This window comes from Bos mutus, chromosome 12 (genome assembly GCF_027580195.1).
Source record: "Bos mutus isolate GX-2022 chromosome 12, NWIPB_WYAK_1.1, whole genome shotgun sequence".
NCBI lineage: Eukaryota > Metazoa > Chordata > Mammalia > Artiodactyla > Bovidae > Bos > Bos mutus.
The window spans coordinates 18,080,805-18,102,147 of record NC_091628.1 but is presented as its reverse complement, the minus strand read 5'-3'; the positions used below and the strand labels follow the sequence as shown (position 1 = coordinate 18,102,147).

Genomic DNA, 21,343 nt, shown 5'->3' with positions numbered 1-21,343 from the left:
TATACTACCCAAAGCAATTTATAGATTCAACGCAATCCCTATCAAGCTACCAACAGTATTCTTCACAGAGCAACAACAAATAATTTCACAATTTGTATGGAAATACAAAAAACCTCGAATAGCCAAAGCGATCTTGAGAAAGAAGAATGGAACTGGAGGAATCAACCTACCTGACTTCAGGCTCTACTACAAAGCCACAGTTATCAAGACAGTATGGTACTGGCACAAGACAGAAATACTGATCAATGGAATAAAATAGAAAGCCCAGAGATAAATCCATGCACATATGGACACCTTATCTTTGACAAAGGAGGCAAGAATATACAATGGATTAAAGACAATCTCTTTAACAAGTGGTGCTGGGAAATCTGGTCAACCACTTGTAAAAGAATGAAACTAGACCACTTTCTAACACCATACACAAAAATAAACTCAAAATGGATTAAAGATCTAAATGTAAGACCAGAAACTATAAAACTCCTAGAGGAGAACATAGGCAAAACACTCTCCGACATACATCACAGCAGGATCCTCTATGACCCACCTCCCAGAATATTGGAAATAAAATCAAAATAAAACAAATGGGACCTAATTAACCTTAAAAGCTTCTGCACATCAAAGGAAACTATTAGCAAGGTGAAAAGACAGCCTTCAGAATGGGAGAAAATAATAGCAAATGAAGCAACTGACAAACAACTAATCTCAAAAATATACAAGCAACTCCTACAGCTCAACTCCAGAAAAATAAATGACCCAATCAAAAAATGGGCCAAAGAACTAAATAGACATTTCTCCAAAGAAGACATACAGATGGCTAACAAACACATGAAAAGATGCTCAACATCACTCATTATCAGAGAAATGCAAATTAAAACCACTATGAGGTACCATTTCACACCAGTCAGAATGGCTGCGATCCAAAAGTCTACAAATAATAAATGCTGGAGAGGGTGTGGAGAAAAGGGAACCCTCTTACACTGTTGGTGGGAATGCAAACTAGTACAGCCACTATGGAGAACAGTGTGGAGATTCCTTAAAAAACTGGAAATAGAACTGCCTTATGACCCAGCAATCCCACTGCTGGGCATACACACTGAGGAAACCAGAAGGGAAAGAGACACGTGTACCCCAATGTTCATCGCAGCACTGTTTATAATAGCCAGGACATGGAAGCAACCTAGATGTCCATCAGCAGATGAATGGATAAGAAAGCTGTGGTACATATACACAATGGAGTATTACTCAGCCATTAAAAAGAATACATTTGAATCAGTCCTAATGAGGTGGATGAAACTGGAGCCTATTATACAGAGTGAAGTAAGCCAGAAGGAAAAACATAAATACAGTATACTAACGCATATATATGGAATTTAGAAAGATGGTAACAATAACCCGGTGTACGAGACAGCAAAAGAGACACTGATGTATAGAACAGTCTTATGGACTCTATGGGAGAGGGAGAAGGTGGGAAGATTTGGGAGAATGGCATTGAAACATGTAAAATATCATGTATGAAACGAGATGCCAGTCCAGGTTCGATGCACGATACTGGATGCTTGGGGCTAGTGCACTGGGACGACCCAGAGGGATGGTATGGGGAGGGAGGAGGGAGGAGGGTTCAGGATGGGGAACACATGTATACCTGTGGCGGATTCATTTTGATATTTGGCAAAACTAATACAATTATGTAAAGTTTAAAAATAAAAAAAAAAAGCACAAAAAAAAAGAAAAAAATTTTATAATGCTTTATTCATTCTATTTTAAGAAGGGTACATTTTTTAAGTACAGCATTATAAAACCAAGTTAAAGTAGATGTTTCCAATTTATGCCCTTTCATACATCCCTGTAATATCTAGTTACAAAATGACTGGACTCCATGTGTGCATTTGTAACTTGGTATACATTCAGTAATTGAAACTTGATCTGGTTACAATCTCACACCAGGTCATAAAAGCTTATTTAATAAAGTCTTGCTGAAATAACACAACTGAAAAGTACTACTTAACTGAAACCTACTTATTTAGGGCAGTGACTTCTGGAATGGTGGGTAGAGTAAGGATCTTTACAGACCTGTTCCCTAAAATAAAAGTTATAATTGGTAAAAACTGTTTCTGAAAAACCATTTAAAGTCTCTGGAAATTTTTCTAAGGGCATACAACAAAAAAGGGAACATATCCTCAAGAAAATCTTGATGAGAACAATGAGTCCGAGGAATTCAATGCAAAACTCGTTTCTTCCTTCTCTCCAGTTCAGCATAAGGAAGCTCTATGCCTGACAGGTGTAGCCAAGACACAGGGCTCCTCTCTCTCCAGCTCTCAGCCTGGAACTCTCTCTGGGGAGGGCAGGCTATCAGTGTTTCTCATCTCCCACAGGTCTATGTTGCAGAAGGTCTAGCCCAGGCAAGAGGAGCTGAGCAGCATGGGGCTCCTGTCCTCCACTTTGCACCCACTCATAGGGTGAAGTTTTATTCCAGGCACACAGCACGTCAAAATACTGATTTGTCTTGTCTCAGCTGGCTCATGGGACAGAGGTTCCAGCCAAGAGAGGCGATCTGGGAAGACTAGAGCTAAGACTGTGTCTCTCCTCAGTGCCCTACTCTTAAAGCAGAGGTAGCCCTGCAAGAGACGAGACCACTGTCATCTTGCTCTCCCAACCACCAGCACAGAAGTGGCAGCTAGGGGAGAAGCAGGTCTCAAGAACACAGAGCCTTGAGCTCTCCCTAGGGGAATTAACTTCACCCAGAATGCTGTGGGGATGTTCAAGAATAACAGCACAGTTGAAGGCAACACAAATTTTGGTAAAGGCAGAAAAAAGAGAAAACCAACAGATCTTATGAGAGCAAAAAGCTAAATCCTAGATCATTGAGAGGACAACCAGGGAAAGAAACAGCTAGGAATAACTCTCCTGACATCAAAGACTACTCCTGCAAAGGGAGCCAAATTTAATTGGATTAAACTGTGAAGCAATTTGTGACTCAGAGCGTTGTGAAAAACAAGAAAGTAATCAGCAATAAATGAGAGGTAACAATTAAGTGTGATATTAACAGAGGCAGTTAGCTTAACAACAGGGGGAAAGATGGTTAAAGGGAAAAAATCCACTGTCAGCTCAGTGACTGTGCACCTGTCCAAGGCTACACTGAGGAGCAAATCAGAGGTAGCACACTGGGAGAAAAGACCTCACTGAAATAGTACCTTCCATGTCATGGATATGCCTGTTCTGGACATAACATATAATAAAAGTATGTGGCCTTTTGTATCTGGTATCTTTCACTTAGCTCAATGATTTCAAGGTTCATCCACACTGTAGTATATATCAATACTTTATTCCCTTTTATGGCTGAACAGTATTCTACCATATGGATATGTGTGTCAGTTGCTCAGTCGTGTCTGACTCTTTGCAATGCCAAGGACTGTAGCCTGCCAGGCTCCTCCAAGCAAGAGTACTGGAGTGAACTGCCATTTCCTTCTCCAGGAGATCTTCCCAGCCCAAGGATCAAACCCAGGTCTCCTGCATTGCAGGCAGATTCTTTACCATCTGAGCTGCCAGGGAAGCCCTCTAATATGGATAGTTCACATTTTGTTTATCCTTTCATCAGCTGATGGATATTTGGGATGTTTCCATTTTTTGGCTAATACAAATAACACAGCCATGAACACCTGTACACAAGTTATGGATGAATGATACATATCAAAATTTGATGTTTGGGGATATATGAGTTAAATAAAATGCTAAAATTAATTTCACTTGTTTATACTTGTCATGCAGCTACTATTTAAAATATATGGCTTGCATTTTTATATTTCTAGGTAACAGCACTAATGTAGTTAGTAATAGCTTTAAAAGCTACTGTTTATTAAGCATTTAGTATGTGCTAGGAGGTGAGGTAACCAGTAATATTGTCTTACTTAATTGTTACAATTACTCTGCAAGGAGAGCATTATTAGCTCTATCTTACAGATTGAAATTGAGGTTTAAAGATGTTAAGTATCTTTCTCTAGCTTACAAAGTCGGTAAATGACAAAATTAATAATCATATCTAGATCTGTTTAGCTTTTTAAAAGTTATCCTAATCACTACAGCACACTGCCATACACATACATATACTGAACCCAGAAATAAACAGGCTTTGGCAGGTCTGTTTATTTGTCCATGTGTCCATGAGTCAGACACAACTGAGTGACTTTCACTTTTGGTATCACAGCTAATTTTCCCAGCAGTTCTTCAGAAGAAGGTACACATAAGATAGAAAAAAAAAAAAAAATCCTGATTCACTTCAAGACCAATAAACATTAAATTATCTCATAAACTAGTCAATAAAAATTCCAAATCCCTTTAACAAAGGCCTGAGTGATTTTTTACAGGCCAAATTAGACTCTGTCACTTGCTAGCTTAAAATCAATGACTCCATCGCCTGCTGGGCAAAGTTCAAGCTCACTATCAGTCTCATCCCCTCCTACCTTTTAGCCATTAGCAATATCCAAAGTACTTTATGGTACTGCTTTGGCTCTGTACACATGCTGATCACTCTGCCTAGGATGCTCAGTCCCAGTCTCCACATATTTTGCTTGGTAAGTTTCTAATTATCCTTTAAACTCTACTCAGACATTGCCTTCTTCTACAGTTTTTTCACCCCATAATTATTCTTATTACTTTAAAAATACACAGTATTGTTACCCACTACATAATTTCTGCTTCTTACAAACAACCCTCTACAATAGGACATCAAACAATTACTGCATGTAATTTTATTGAAATACATAATTTACTTATTTACTATAAACTTCTTGATGATCACAGTATCATATGATTTCATATTACGAGCATCTAACACATAGTGGTTACCAATAGTCATTTCATTAATGCCTGTGTAGTTTCTTAATGTATATGCACTAAAACAGCTGATAGCCTAAAGTTTCTTAAAGGATATTGACCAAAAAAACTACTTCCTCTAAATCACCATTAATATACAAGTCACAACTTGGTAGTAAGGTCACCACTGAGTTCAGTTCAATTCAGTTGCTCAGTCGTGTCCGACTCTTTGTGACCCCACGGACTGCAGCACGCCAGGCCTCCCTGTCCATCACCAACTCATGGAGTTTACTCAAACTCATGTCCATTGAGTCGGTGATGCCATCCAACCATCTGATCCTCTGTCATCCCTTTCTCCTCTCGCCTTCAATCTTTCCCTACATCAGGGTCTTTTCAAATAAGTCAGCTCTTCACATCAGATGGCCAAAGTACTGGAGTTTCAGCTTCAACATCAGTCCTTCCAATGAATAGTCACGACTGATCTCCTTTAGGATGGACTGGTTGGATCTCCTTGCAGTCCAAGGGACTCTCAAGAGTCTTCTCCAACACCACAGGTCAAAAGCATCAATTCTTAGGTGCTCAGCTTTGTTTATAGTCCAACTCTCACATACTCTCTGACCACTGGAAAAACCAGGGCCTTGACTAGATGGACCTTTGTTGGCAAAGTAATGTCTCTGCTTTTGAATATGCTGTCTAGGTTGGTCTTAACTTTCCTTCCAAGGAGTAAGCGTCTTTTAATTTCATGGCTGCAGTCACCATCTGCAGTGATTTTAGAGCCACCAAAAATAAAGACTGCCACTATTTCCACTGTTTCTCCATCTATTTGCCATGAAGTGATGGGACCAGATGCCATGATCTTAGTTTTCTGAATGCTGAGCTTTAAGCCAACTTCTTCACTCTCCTCTTTCACCTTCATCAAGAGGATCTTTAGCTCTTCTTCGCTTTCTGCCATAGGGGTGGTGTCATCTGCATAACCGAGGTTACTGACATTTCTCCCAGCAAGCTTGATTCCAGCTTGTGCTTCATCTAGCCCAGCGTTTCTCATGATGTACTCTGCATATAAGTTAAATAAGCAGGGTGATAATATACAGCCTTGACGTACTCCTTTTCCTATTTGGAACCAGTCTGTTGTTCCATGTCCAGTTCTAACTGTTGCTTCCTGACCTGCATATAGGTTTCTCAAGAGGCAGGTCAGGTGGTCTGGTATTCCCATCTCTTTCGGAATTTTCCACAGTTTGTTGTGATCCACATAGTCAAAGGCTTTGGCATAGTCAATAAAGCAGAAATAGATGTTTTTCTGGAATTCTCTTGCTTTTTCCATGATCCAGTGGATGTTGGCAATTTGATCTCTGGTTCCTCTGCCTTTTCTAAATCTAGCTTGAACATCTCAAAGTTCACGGTTCACGTATTGTTGAAGCCTGGCTTGGAGAATTTTGAGCATTACTTTACTAGCGTGTGAGATGAGTGCAATTGTGCGGTAGTTTGAGCATTCTTTGGCATTGCCTTTCTTTGGGATTGGAACGAAAACTGACCTTTTCCAGTCCTGTGGCCACTGCTGAGTTTTCCAAATCTGCTGGCATACTGAGTGCAGCACTTTCACAGCATCATCTTTTAGGATTTGAAATAGCTCAACTAGAATTCCATCACCTCCACTAGCTTTGTTTGTAGTGATGCTTCCTAAGGCCCACTTGACTTCACATTCCAGGATGTCTGGCTCTAGGTGAGTGATTACACCATCATGATTATCTGGGTCATGAAGATCTTTTTTGTACAGTTCTTCTGTGTATTCTTGCCACCTCTTAATATCTTCTGCTTTTGTTTGGTCCATACCATTTCTGTCCTTTATTGTGCCCATCTTTGCATGAAATGTTCCCTTGGTATCTTTAATTTTCTTGAAGAGATCTCTAGTCTTTCTCATTCTATTGTTTTCCACTATTTCTTTGCACTAATCACTGAGGAAGGCTTTCTTATCTCTCCTTGCTATTCTTTGGAACTCTGCATTCAAATGGGTATATCTTTCCTTTTCTCCTTTGCTTTTCACTTCTCTTCTTTTCACAGCTATTTGTAAGGCCTCCCCAGACAGCCATTTTGCTTTCTTGTATTTCTTTTTCTTGGGGATGGTCTTGCTCCCTGTCTCCTATACAATGTCACGAACCTCTGTCCATAGTTCATCAGACACTCTATCAGATCTAGTCCCTTAAATCTATTTCTCACTTCCACTGTATAATCATAAGGGATTTGATTTAGGTCATACCTGAATGGTCCAATGGTCTTCCCTACTTTCTTCAATTTAAGTCTGAATTTGGCAATAAGGAGTTCATGATCTGAGCCACAGTCAGCTCGCGGTCTTGTTTTTGCTGACTGTATAGAGCTTCTCCATCTTTGGCTGCAAAGAATATAATCAATCTGATTTCAGTGTTGGCCATCTGGTGATGTCCATGTGTAGAGTCTTCTCTTGTGCTGTTGGAAGAGGGTGTTTGCTATGACCAGTTCATTCTCTTGGCAGGACTCTATTAGCCTTTGCCCTGCTTCATTCTGTACTCCAAGGCCAAATTTGCCTGTTACTCCAGGTGTTTCTTGACTTTCTACTTTTGCATTCCAGTCCCCTATAATGAAAAGGACATTTTTTTTGGGTGTTAGTTCTAGAAGGTCTCGTAGGTCTCCATAGAACCTTTCAACTTCAGCTTCTTCAGCATTACTGGTCAGGGCATAGACTTGGATTACCATAATATTGAATGGTTTACCTTGGAAACAAACAGAGATCATTCTGTCATTTTTGAAATTGCATCCAAGTACTGCATTTCGGACTCTTTGGTTGACTACAATGGCTACTCCATTTCTTCTAAGGGATTCTTGGCCCACAGGAGTAGATATAATGATCATCTGAGTTAAATTCACCCATTCCAGTCCATTTTAGTTTGCTGATTCCTAAAATGTTGACATTCATTCTTGCCATCTCGTGTTTGATCACTTCCAATTTGCACTGATTCATGCAGCTAACATTCCAGGTTCCTGTGCAATATTTCTCTTTACAGCATAGGACCTTGCTTCCATCACCAGTCACATCCACAACTGGGTGTTGTCTTTGCTTTGGCTCCGTCTCTTCATTCTCTCTGGAGTAAGGTCACCACTAGGAAGAATCTTAAATTTAGATGACTCTTCCATTCAGAACTACAAGTCTTCTGGCAGAGAAGGCTAAAGTGGGAACGAAGTTCATTAAAACAAGTAAAACATGAATAAAACAAATAATTTTGGAAGAAACATTCAGAATGTATATGACTGGACAAATAAGAAAGTCAAGACTATTAATGGGACAAATCTAAGGTGCAATACTTAACAACTTTACTAAGTATGTAACAGTTCCCAGATGGAATCTAATATGAACAGTGACATGAAAATGCAGGGTGCAATCCTAATAAAATTTTTACTTTACCTTTCTAATTTGCTGTAGAGTGCACACAACACATTATACTTCTTCAACAGTCTTGACATAGCATTATCAACTTTGGTACTGGTATCGATTTCTTTTAGTAAATCAAAGAATTTATAGACACTGCAAAAGAAAGCATAGAAAAAAGTGAATCCACAATTTTAGAAATTCATTTTTTTTTCATTTTCAAAGCATGGACATTTCAATTCAAAAGGCCTGTTAGCTCTGTACCAAATCACTATTATATCCTTTGGAAGGAATTAGTTTTTGCATTTTACTAGAATTTAAAGGGAAAAAATATCAACTAATCTCAACCTATATCCCTGTATCTATACACCTAAGCCTACATCTATTTATCAACAAGAACACAGAAAAAATAAGGGTTATTACAGACATATACAAATATTTAGTTCTATATCTAGCTATATGTTTTAAAAATCCTAAGTTCACATCCATTTATCTAACACAAAAACTACCTGTTTCATTCCCATGTTTTCCTTTACATATTTATAACTCTTCTTTGACAGTGAGAAATCTGGGATCCACTTATCTCTAATTTACTCATTTAATCAATCCCCCTGTAACGACCAAGCTACCCACTCCTCCATGTTGGCACCCTCCTCTCCTGCTCAGACTGACTCCCCCACCCTGAACTGCCCTCACTCCTCCAAGTAGGGATCTGACCGCTCATCCCAGACAGCTCTTACCTCACATGTGCTGTGACTCCCTATACCAGCTGTCCACACACCTGCTTCGTCTGCCCTTGCACACCAAGCAGCCCGTGTCAAGAAGCCTCCCACACCCTTGGGGGATGACCTCCTCATCCCACTTTGGCTCTAACAGCCTTCTCAGGGAGCCATGGCTCTCCCTCACCACAGATGCACACACCTTCTCTCTTTACCCCACCAGTGGTTTTAGGGGAAGGAAAAAGGAAATAGCTGGAAACTCAGATGGTAAAGAATTGGCCTACAATGCAGGAGACCTGGGTTTGACTCCTGGATTGGGAAGATTCCCTGGAGAAGGGAATGGCAATCCACTCCAGTGTTCTTGCCTGGGAAATCCCATGGACAGAGGAGCTTGGCAGGCTACAGTCCATGGGGTCACAAAGAGTAGACCCCATTAGTGACTAACACTAATAATTTTTATTTCACAGGAAAGGAAAGGAACCCGAGACTTAATAAGGATAAGCAATCTATTTCAAGTCATATATCTTGTAAAATATACCCAGTCTATCTTAACCCAAATATTGATTCTCTTTCCAATCCTCTGAGGTAACTAAAACATTTGCTGATATAAAATTTACCTCTATATTCAGATTGTTTTCAGCTATATAAAACCTATTTTGGTTTAGTGATTTTATTTAATAAAGTTAAACTTTGAAATCTCTGAGAGGTAAACAACTTCTAATTTAATCAGTTAAATATGAACATGCTATGCTATGCTAAGTCACTTCAGTCGCGTCCGACTCTGTGCGACCCCATAGACGGCAGCCCACCAGGCTCCCCCGTCCCTGGGATTCTCCAGGCAAGAACACTGGAGTGGGCTGCCATTTCCTTCTCCAATGCATGAAAGTGAAAAGTGAAAGTGAAGTTGCTCAGTCGTGTCCGACTCTTAGCGACCCCATGGACTGCAGCCTAATAGGCTCCTCTGTCCATGGGATTTTCCAGGCAAGAGTACTGGAGTGGGGTGCCATTGCCTTTAGAAGGTCTTTGTTTCACATTTTATTTAGAGGTAGTAAGAAAGTTACTAAAATGTGAAACAATTTTATCTCATTTACACAAAACACCAATTATGTTTAACTCTAGATGGCTTTATCTAAGAAGAAACATACTACTATCTTTTTGGTAAATTATTTGCTGTTAGATATTGTAAATATACTGCAAAAGAAATGACTAGAAGAAATGATCAGAAGGCTTCTCTTGAGTTGTTGGAAACAATTAGTAAACTCTCATTAGGCTTATAAACTCAATACAGACATTAAGTAATTATAGGGGCAAGTATGATAATAGATACTTAACTGAACACACAGTCTCAAAACATATATAATTACAATATCTATTATATTAAAAGTCTTAAACTTTAATAAATCAACTAAATTCCTTGAAGATGGGCTCATACTACTTTTACAAAGGTTTTACTATATAATAAAGCCTATTTAATAAATCTGCCTATTTTGTCCACTTTATCAACAGCTACAATTAAGAAAGTTAACACAGTGAGAGATACAATGAAGATTTTCCCAGGACACAGACTGCTACATTTTAAAGAAAGTGCAGCATAAAGACATTAAGGGCCCCAACAGAGTAGGAGAGTTCACTAGTTGACCCAAGTTCTCCATGTTTTAGTTAATTTTGGCATTTCCCACCAATTCCCTGAAGTCTATTAAAATGATAGTTCAGGAATAGTTTTTTTTTTTTTTTTTAAATGGCAGAGGCCTATATTAATGCAAGAAATTTTACCTGGTTTCAATGTTTTTCTGTAGCTCAGTGAAAGTGAACGGCATCTCATCTAAGTCAACTGCTGCGATAAAAATACAGATTCCCCACAGTTCCTTTTTCTTTTGAACATAACCTTCCTGCAAACAAAACAAAACAAAAAGGTTCAAGTAATTCGTTAAATCATTTACACACAAAAACTGTGTTAAAACTATACTAGGCAACTTTTTTCTTATTGAGCATAACAAAATAAATTTGTTCCCAAGTCTTTATGAGAGTATTTAATTCTAGGCTAGTACAAACTAGTTACAAAATTAGTAACTAAATTTTATATTGTAAAGCAAAAAAAATTACCAGATAAGTCAAAAAGTTAAACTACAACTTTCTATAAAAAACCTAGAAGCCAGTCAGTTCTCTGAGGTAAACATTTTCAGTTCTCAATAACACAACATCATCCAAGCCAAGGTGAAAGATTTTACTTCATAAAATAAATTGTTTTTAAAAAACAAGCCCATTTTCTCACTTGATTATCCTCCTTTTGCTCTAATTCACTTGTTCTTTTACCAATCTATTGATTCAAGTATTTTTTTAACCTTATGAAATTTATATCTCTCAGTGCTCTAACTGCCTTCCTTGTAAAATGGAAATAATAATACTTACCTCACTTTGTAAGAATTAAATGAGACTTTATATAAAGCCCTTACCACAATGCCTGTCATTTAATTAGTACTCAATGAATGACAGCTATCATTATTATTAGAATATTTTTTCATTATCATTAGAATACTTTTTCCCCTAAAAATATATCTTTATTTAAATATGTGTTTTATAGGTAAAATTAGATTATATTAAATTAAAAACAAAAAAACAAATTATCTAATGTTCTATCAAAGAGTTGGAACTACTTGCTTACTCTTAATTGTAGAGTACAATGGGGCTGAAAAATATGTGATACAATTTTACATTGTTTTGAAATCTCAATTATATAAAAGTTTTAGGAAAAAGAATTATTCTAGATTATCAAATTTTAGGGATAATACAAAGCTGATCACTATCCAACTCTAAACTTTTCCTTAATTTTAAAAATCATATGTTTATCTTCATACAGTTTTATCTCTTCCGATTCGTTTTTTAGTATCTTCTAAAATTGGACATATCTAATAATTTAGATCACCGACTCAATGGACATGAATTTGGGTAAACTCCAGGAGTTGGTGATGGACAGAGAGGCCTGGCATGCTGTGGTTCACGGGGTTGCAAAGAGTGGGACACGACTGAGTGACTGAACTGAATTGAATAATTTTTAAAGAAATATTTATTATGCAACTAACACAGTTTTGTCATTTTGGGGATTCAGTGATGAAAACAGAACAAACAAAAAAATTCCCTGTCTCCCTGGGAGTTACACTTCTATTTAAGTTAAAAACATGAATTTTTGTGTCAAACATTCAAGACTTTGAACACATACTCTAGTTGTATAACTGTAAGCAACTGATTAAATCTAATTAAACCTCAGTTTTTACTAAAATAGAAATATAATAGTATCCTATCTGGGTCACTATAAAATTTAACAGTGAGGATGCTCTTAAGTAATCAGCACAGTGCCAGGCATTATACTCATTCAATAATAAACAGCAGCAGCACTATTATCAGTGAATCTAGCACTCATTCCTCTATATCATATCTGTCTCAAAAACTGTCCACAACCCAATCTTCTCCACACCAAAAATATTCATCCCTGGGAATGCTGAGGAATACTGGAGTTTTGTGTGTAAGAAATCATTTTTATTGACTTCTAGTCCCTGGCAATCACTGATCTGATTTCAGTTCCTTCTCTAGAAGTCATACAAATGGAATTATATAGGCTGTAGCCTTTTTTGTCTGGCTTCTTTCACTTAGCATAATGCTTCTGAGAACTCATCCATATTGTTGTACCTATTAGTATTTATCCCTTTTATTTGTTGAGTAGCACTCCACTGTATGAATATACCACACTTTGTTTATCGATTCCAATAGCTGAATACACTGCTATGAATAAGGCTATTAACCTTAGCCTTAAATATTCAACTACAGATCTTTAAGTGGATGCATATTTTCATTTCTCTCGGGTGAATACCTCATTGGGGAATGCTAAGTTCTGTATTAAATGTAAGTTTAAGTTTGTAAGAAACTGGTAAACTGTTTTCCAACATGGCTGTAATGCTTTGCACCCCCGCCAGCTACAAATGAGAGTTCACGTTTCTTCACATCCTCACCAGCACTTAGTTTCTGTTCGTCTGTTTTCCAGTCATCCCAGTAGGTGTGTAGTGGTACATTTTCCCAAGGACTAACAACACTGAGTACTTTTTCAAATCTCACTTAGCATCTGGATCTCTTCTTTTGCCAATTTTCTCTTCAGTTGTTTGTCTTATAAAGTTGTTAAGAGTTACTTAAACATGTTGGATTCAAACTCCTTAACAGGTACGTGTTTTGCAAAAATCTTCAACTGATCTGTAGCTTTTCACTTTCTTAAATAGTGTATTTCAAAGGGCATAAGTTTTTAATTTTGATGGAGCTCAATTTATTACCTTGTTTTATAGATCATGCCCTTGCTGGTACTATCCATGAAATCTTTGTTTAATCCAAGGTCACAAAGGTTTTCTCCTTGGTCATCTTCTGGAAGTTTATATCTATGCTTCATTTGAATTAATTTTTATGATTGTGCAACAAAGGGACTAAAGTTCATTTTTTGCATATGGATGTCGAATTGCTCCAGTATCATTTGTTGAGAGGAACTCCTTTCTCCATTGAACTACCTTACCCTCTGTGTGCAAACACTGATACGTATGTGTGAATTCTATTTTCTGATTCTCTGTTCTGTTCCACTGACCTACTTGTCTTTCTTTCCACCAATACTACAATGACTTGATTACGTTTTGTTCTTTTTTTAGTTCAGTTTGATTCAAGACTTTTAAATCCGTAAAACGACATTTGATTCAGTTCTCATTGTGCAGATTAAGAAACTGAAGATTAGAGCGTGGAGACTTGCCCAACACAGCCTATCAATGCCACAGGCCTATAAAACCCAAGTTTCCTAACACTCAAATTAGTCTTCTTCCCTTTATTTAAGAGTATTTCCTTACTACATTTCTACATTGATTTCCTAACATTTTCACTATTGAAATCCTTAATCTCACCACCCCACTAAGAGTCCTGTACTCTTAACTATTTTACTGTTCTGTACTCTTCATTTTTATTTTGTTGAGAAGGTTAGAGAATCACAATTCCAAAGGCCTCAACATGTTTCTCCACATCAAATAATTTCTAATTACCATATACTCCCAATGTCTCTGCATCTAGCTTCAGGTCCTTCTTCTCTTCTGACTTTGACAAATGAACATCCTCCTCCACTCTTAAATCAGTAAATCTACTCCCTCACTTCTTCCCACTTTGTATCACCTCCTTCAAGACCTAGTTGATTAATTCCTCCCTCTGTCTTACATAATTTATCTTACAGGTCTTTCTAAACACATGCTTCTGTTTAGCTACAAACCAGCTTGTGCTGTGGTGTGCTAAGTCACTCAGTTGTGTCCGACTTTTTGGGATCCCATGGACTGTAGCCCACCAGGGTCCTCTGTCCATGGGAATTCTCCAGGCAAGAATACTGGAGTGGGCTGCCATGCCCTCCTCCAGGCAGGGGATCTTCCCAACCCAGGTCGCTCCTGCATTGCAGGCAGATTCTTTACCATCTGAGCCACCAGGGAAACCCAAGAATACTGGAGTGGGTAGCCTATCCCTTCCCCAGGGGATCTTTCCGACCCAGGAATTGAACCGAGGTCTCCTGCATTGCAGTCAGATTCTTTACCAGCCGAGCTACCAGGGAAGCCCCACAAACAAACTTACATCACTTAAAAAAAAAAAAAAAAAAAGCTATCCTTCTATCCCTGGACTTTATCAAGCCACTGTTCAAACCAGACATACAAACCTCTTACTATTCACACGCACACTCACCAGACACACTCTCCCAGTACACATCTACTGCACCCACTGAACACATACTTCTACTATGTAAGTGCTATTCTACTGAGGCTATTGTCTAAGTGTCGAAAGAGCTCTCTCTAAACTGAACAGACTTTTCTTTGGTTTCATCTACAAAGACCTCTATACGACATCTGACACCACTGTAATGAAACTTTTCTCCTCAGCTTTTCAAACACAGTCAACATCCTCATTCTCGTTTTTATCTCTGTCAACTTTTTCAGAGTTTCCTAATTCCAAAGACTTTTCCCCACCACCTTCTTTTTCCTTCTGCCGTCTGCAGCTTCATCCACTTCTACAGCAGCCCCAACTCCTCGACACAGCTGTTTCACATGACTCATCCTGCTTTCCAACCCTCACTGCTGTCTCAAGATCTAGGCCCTATTTTCCAACGGCAATTACAACCCAAAAATTTGTAACTGATTTGTTTCCTCAAAAATTTAGTTGAGAATTATGTAACGGGCTCAGAATAGCACCTTTGAAACCATTAAAACAGAGGAAAAGAAAGTTTTACTCAGCCAAAAGAATCACAAAAAAATAAATGAAAGAAGAAAAAAATGAGGAAAGGATAAGAAAAAGCATTTTACAAAAGAAAAAGACAGTAATTTCCAATAAACATATTTGGAATATAAGAACCTCAGAAGAGTGTTAATTGAAGGACATTTTGCTAATTTGCATCAAGAACCTTAAGAGTTCAGTTTTATCTCTATGGATTTATCCAATGAAAATAATTACTGAGTAAGATTTAGTATGATAAATGTTCAAAGAATTACAACAGCAAAAATAATGGGAAACATTCAAACATCTTTAAATAGAATAGTTAAATAAATTATGATAGAGCTGTATCAAGAGCTACATAAAACTCTTAGAAAACATTTCAAAGATTATAAGGACATGGGGAAAAAAACCAGACATGTTACGAGAAAAAAACATCAGAATACAAAATTCTGTGTATATTTTGACTCCAATTTGTTGAAAAAATTTAAAAGAAAGGATATGCAAAAATATATCAAAATGTTAACTATTATCTCTAGGTGGTAGGATTACAAATGGTTTTCATTAATCCTAGATATATTTTCTAAATTACCTACAATTATAAAATAGAGGGGAAAATAAGTCAATTAAGAAGTACTAAATTTATATAAAACAGGTGAGAGGAAAAATTATGAATATTCTTGAGAAAAATCTTTTTTAAAATAGTCAAACTTTAATTACATATACTACAGTTTAAATCATAATCTATAATCAACACTTAAGAGACTACTCATTTAAGCTATCATTTAGTTTAGTTTACTTAAATCACCCAACTGGTAACCCTGAGTTAGTGATATGACTTAACCAAAAAGTTTGTTGAGTTTTTTTCTCCATGATATTTTATGGAAAATACTGAACAAATATTTTGGCCAATCCAACACTTGCTCTTTTACAATGCACTAACTTATAAAAGAGCTCCCCCAAGTGGTAACATAAATCATCTTAGAAACATCTGAAAAGTAGGTTATCTTACTGAAAAGTAGGTTAACATAACTAGCATGAATTTAACCTGAAATTTTAAAAGTTAAAAACACTACTCTCTCTTATCTTTACTTTTTAAGATATCAACCATGAAAATGATGGAAATAAGCCATAGTAAACATGCTCTTTATCTCAGGGTCAAAAGGATACATCCTTACACCAGATTCATGAGACTGTAATGAGTGATTAGCAATAAAGTTACAAGTTAAATGTATTATAGAAGTAGAGGGGCTAAGAGCTGCCTTTATATCTTCCCCTCGGGATTTCCTTACCAAGGTTATATGTAAGAACAAAAGAAACAACATGCTAATATGCCAGAAAATCCTCCCTCTCGCTTGTATAATATTAGCTGACAGCAGTTGAGCGCTAAAGAAATTCTTGATGTGCTCATAAGAACCAGAAGGCAAGAGTAGCACAGCCAAGAAGAATACAAAAGCTAACTTTACTTGTGCTCGATCATATTTTTGATTCAACATGCAGAGGTAAACACCAACTGAATTAGCCATCCAGTTACACAATGCCTTTGTGGGGAGAGTTGACTCTACTCCCAGAAAAATATGTTCTTGGCAAATTCAGATTCATCTAGTCTTCTGCCCAAGAGATGAGTACTTGGAGCTAAGAACTTCTACAGAATTCAGTGGTTAGGACTGTTTAAGCACCTAACTAAACTCAATTCAGTTTACTAGATTGTTCAATTGTCCCTATCTCAACTATTTTGTAAGCATTTTGAAGGCATAATCACACTAAGTACACTGCTGAACCCGCAAGAACCTAGTACAATGGCCAGCACTAACTTGACATTAAATGTATATATTTTTTAAAAGCAGCATCAATAGTCATACCCTAGTATAGGATAGAATGACTTTTTTTTTTGACTTTCTTGTTTTTCCCCCTAGTAGGCTCAGAGAACTAAGCAGCAACTGAATCATGAGTAAAAAGTTTTAAGGTGAGAATATTGGTCCTACCACAATTTCTTTATCTCCTGATCACACACACATTGATCAGCTACTGAGGATCAGCAGGATTAATTCACACAAAGAAATGAATTACAGTCTTCACTTCCTAAACTTGTAATAACATAACTGACCTGGAATTTAGTTCCTAGTCAAGCTCTCTGCTTTATTGCATCAAAGGCCCAAAAAATGATCCCCAAGAAGACAGAGCCATAGAGCAGTGAAAACAGCCACCATATTAAAACAACTACTAATTAATTAACTAGTGTCTACCCATCTTAGAAACAAAGAGTCAATTACTACAACTCAGATTTAATTATGTGTATAAATGGTATTTTTCAAAGTTAGCATGTCCATTCATTCCACCAATATCATTTGAAAAAAAGAAAACACAACTACTGAATAAATGAGTTGGCATTAGAATAAAAGAATCTCAGTTGGAAGGGAAAATGAAAGAGATCATTGATCACTGAAGTCCTGTGGTCTGGGAGTCTCTAGGGTTCAAATCATAAAATGATAATCCTTGGCAAATTTGCTTAAATTTTTAAAAACTTAAGCGAACCCATATGTTTACTTTCAATAATGCCTCAGTAACTAAAGTAGCAAGTGTTTCACTTTTGCTAGAAATCAATGCAGCAAGGTAACACAATTTACCTTTATACTGATAAAAAACAATGGCTGTCAGGCTTGAATAAAATTAGGAAAAATTATTATTTAATAAACAAAGTTTGGTACACTTTCTAAAAGAGATCCAAGGTGGGGGAAAGTTTGGTGGTTTCTGACTGCAATATAAATTTGATTCAACTTATTTTAAAAATGGTTTGCAGAATGAGAAAAATCAAGGCACGTACTGAAAGGAGGTAAAACAGAAAAGGAACAGGCATTTTTGACAAAATAACTCACTTCAAAACTCTCCTAAATATCTAGGTCTCATATAAACTTGACTACTTGTTTATAGCTGAACATGTAATAGAAATAACTACCAATCTGAACATCAATAATTATGAATGTCAGGCCTCTAAAATTATAATGTACATAAGGAAAAAAATTGATTCACTGAGAGTGTATTTATAATCATTTCTTTCAAAACAACACCTGTTTTATCTAAATTATATAGGGCATAAAGATGTTTAAAGTACAGAAAAACAAACAGTCCTATTAAATTGAGGTTTAAGATACCCTAGCAAACCTGGAAGCCTGTAACTCTCCACAGTCATTTCAATCCGATGGGGAAAAGGTGCTATACAGTATGTGATATGTTCTTCTGGTACCTACCATTCTTCTGGTATCTACTTCTAACATGAAGAATAAAGAGAGGTGAATGAATAAAGAAGATGTGGTATATATAATCAACTAAATGTCACTCAGTCATATAAAAGAAGGAAATCATTAATGCCATTTGCAGCAACATGGACGGACCTAATCATACAAAGTTAAGTCAAAGACAAATATCATATAATATCACTTATGTGTGGAATCTAAAAAACGATACAAATGAACTCACAGACAAAACAGAAAAAGACTCACAGACAGAGAAAACAAACTTATGGGTTACCAAAAGGGAAAGAGCTTGGGAGAAACAAGATATTCAGTATCTTGTTATAACCCATAATGGAAAAGAATTTGAAAAAGAATATACACACACATAACTGAATCACTTTGCTGTACACCAGAAACCAAAACAACACTGTGAACTTCAATTAAACAAAAAAGCAGGAAAAGGTGAAGAGAAAATCTGAGGGAGAAGTAGGGCAGAGTACAGGTACAGTATTAAACAGTGCTAGGCCTTATTGGAAAAGTGAGATATCAGCAAAGATTTTATCCTATGAGCAAAGACATAATCTATTAAATTTTGTAAGTGTGAATGTCTTCTGACCCAGTGGTTTCACTTCTAGGAATCAACATTACAAAAGTACTCTTTTTTGTGCACCAAATGTATATATAAAGCTATTCACTGCAACAGTTTGTAGTATCAAATGTTCAAAAATAAACTAAATGTTTGTTAATAGGGGAATATATAAATAAATTACACGTCCATACAATGGAAAATACATCCACTAAAAAGATTAAGCTAAACACAGAAGGAGAGGTACTCTTCACTACATGAAAAAAGCAAGGTACAGAAAAACACAAAAACTAGAAACTTTTATTAGCTGCCTATGGAGAAGTGAGTAACTTAGGGGAAAGAATGACAGAGGTTTTCATTGCTTACATTTTTATTTCTTTTGAATCTTAAACCATCTGAATCTATTGCCTATTCCAAAAGCATCAATAATTACTTAAATTGGTTAAAAAGTGTAAATAAATAATAAAACCTCAGTGGGAAAAAAAAAAATCGTGTGTGTGTGTGTGTGTGTGTGTGTAAAGGGGGAAATGAGGAAGGGTTGGAGGGGCAGAATGAACAAAAATTTATCAGTGGTTATTTCTATAGAGGTGGGAATACAAAGAGAGCAATGGATATTCACTTCTCACTTTAATACTATAAAAAATTTTAAAAACAAGTATATTTGAGTTTCGAATATATATGTGTGTTTATATATAAATATACATTTATATATGCATGTTCATATGTAAATATATATTTCTTTGAAATACTGAAAGGGAAATATAGAAAAGTGGGGAAAAATGACAAGAAAGATGTTAGTGAGAAAAACTACATGCTATGTCTTGAAAGTTAGCATTCAAATCCGTAAACAGTTACAAGAGTCATAATGACCACAAAATAAAATAAAATTGGTTCTCAGAAGAAGCCTCGCTAGTCTTCATTCAGAGATGAGAGTAAAATTCCTTCCATGGGTCCTCAGAAAAAAGAAAATATGCTGCAGTAAAAATAGCAGTCAAATTATATATTATTATAACAATTATAAATAATTACATGTTAGATATATCTGAGTGGTTCATGATGAAAGCTCATGATGAACTTTAATAATGCTATCTGACATATATATTAAGTTTAAGACACTAAATGGTGAAGAGGGAATAAATGGTTTGATTAAATTTAGAGAGTATAAAAGTAGAGAAAAATCAATAAAACCAAAAATTGGTTTTTTGAAAAAAAGATAAGAGAAACTTTTAGTTAGATTGATCAAGAAAAATGATTCAAATTAGTTAAAATTAGAAATGACATGAGGATATTAAGACCAATCTTACAGAAATTTTAAAATGAATCATAACAGGAATGTTATGAGCCACTGCATGCTGACAAATCAGATGATTTAGATTAAATGGACAAACTTCTAAAAAGAGAGAGATGACCAAACCAACACAAAAAGAAACTGACAATTTGAAAAGACCTGTAACAAAGTTAAGAGACTAGACTAGTAATTTTAAAATCTCTACACCGAGAAAAGTCGAGGCTCAGTTGGTTTCATTGATGAATTCTACCAAACATTTAAAGCAGAATTAGTATCAATTCACCAAGTGAACAGAGAAGGCAATGGCACCCCACTCCAGTACTCTTGCCTGGAAAATCCCATGGAGGGAGGAGCCTGGAGGGCTGCAGTCTGTGGGGTCACGAAGAGTCGGACACGACTGAACGACTTCACTTTCACTTTTCACTTTCACGCATTGGAGAAGGCAATGGCAACCCACTCCAGTGTTCTCGCCTGGAGAATCCCAGGGACGGGGGAGCCTGGTGGGCTGCCGTCTAGGGGGTTGCACAGAGTCAGACACGACTGAAGCGACTTAGCAGCAGCAGCACCACCAAGTGAAAGTGAGGTCACTCAGTCATGTCCTACTCTTTGTGACCCCATGGACTGTAGCCTATCAGGCTCCTCCGTCCATGGGATTTTCCAGGCAAGAGTACTGGAGTGGGTTGCCATTTCCTTCTCCAGGGGATCTTCCCAATCCAGGGATCAAACCCTGGTCTCCTGCACTGCAGACAGACACTTTACCATCTGAGCCACCAGGGAAGCCCATCAATTAACCAAAATGCTCCATAAAAGCTGAAGATCGAAGGAAACATTTCCCATCTCCTTCAGCAGTCAGTACTACCCTGACACTAAAATCAGACAAAAACACTGCAAGGAAAGAAAATAGAGACCAAAATCTCTTATGAAAAAATGCATAACAATGCTGAACAAAATACAAGGAAACCAAATTTAAATATATATATATATAAAAATAATTACGCACCATAAACAAGTGAAACTTATCCTAGAAACACAATGTTGGTTTAAAGTCTC

The 21,343-nt window shown here is 36.8% G+C and overlaps 1 protein-coding gene across 2 annotated transcripts in view; it reads right to left on the bottom strand.

Annotated features, from left to right (window-relative positions):
• Positions 1-21,343, bottom strand: part of RB1 (RB transcriptional corepressor 1) — a 120,489-nt gene that overhangs the window by 84,275 nt on the left and 14,871 nt on the right. For both annotated transcript variants that reach the window (XM_070380301.1, XM_070380298.1), the window contains exons 3-4: positions 10,699-10,814; positions 8,243-8,362 (exon numbers count right to left, since the gene is read on the bottom strand). In XM_070380301.1, coding sequence (XP_070236402.1) covers positions 8,243-8,362; positions 10,699-10,814 — 236 coding nt within the window. The remainder of the gene's footprint in view (positions 1-8,242; positions 8,363-10,698; positions 10,815-21,343) is intronic.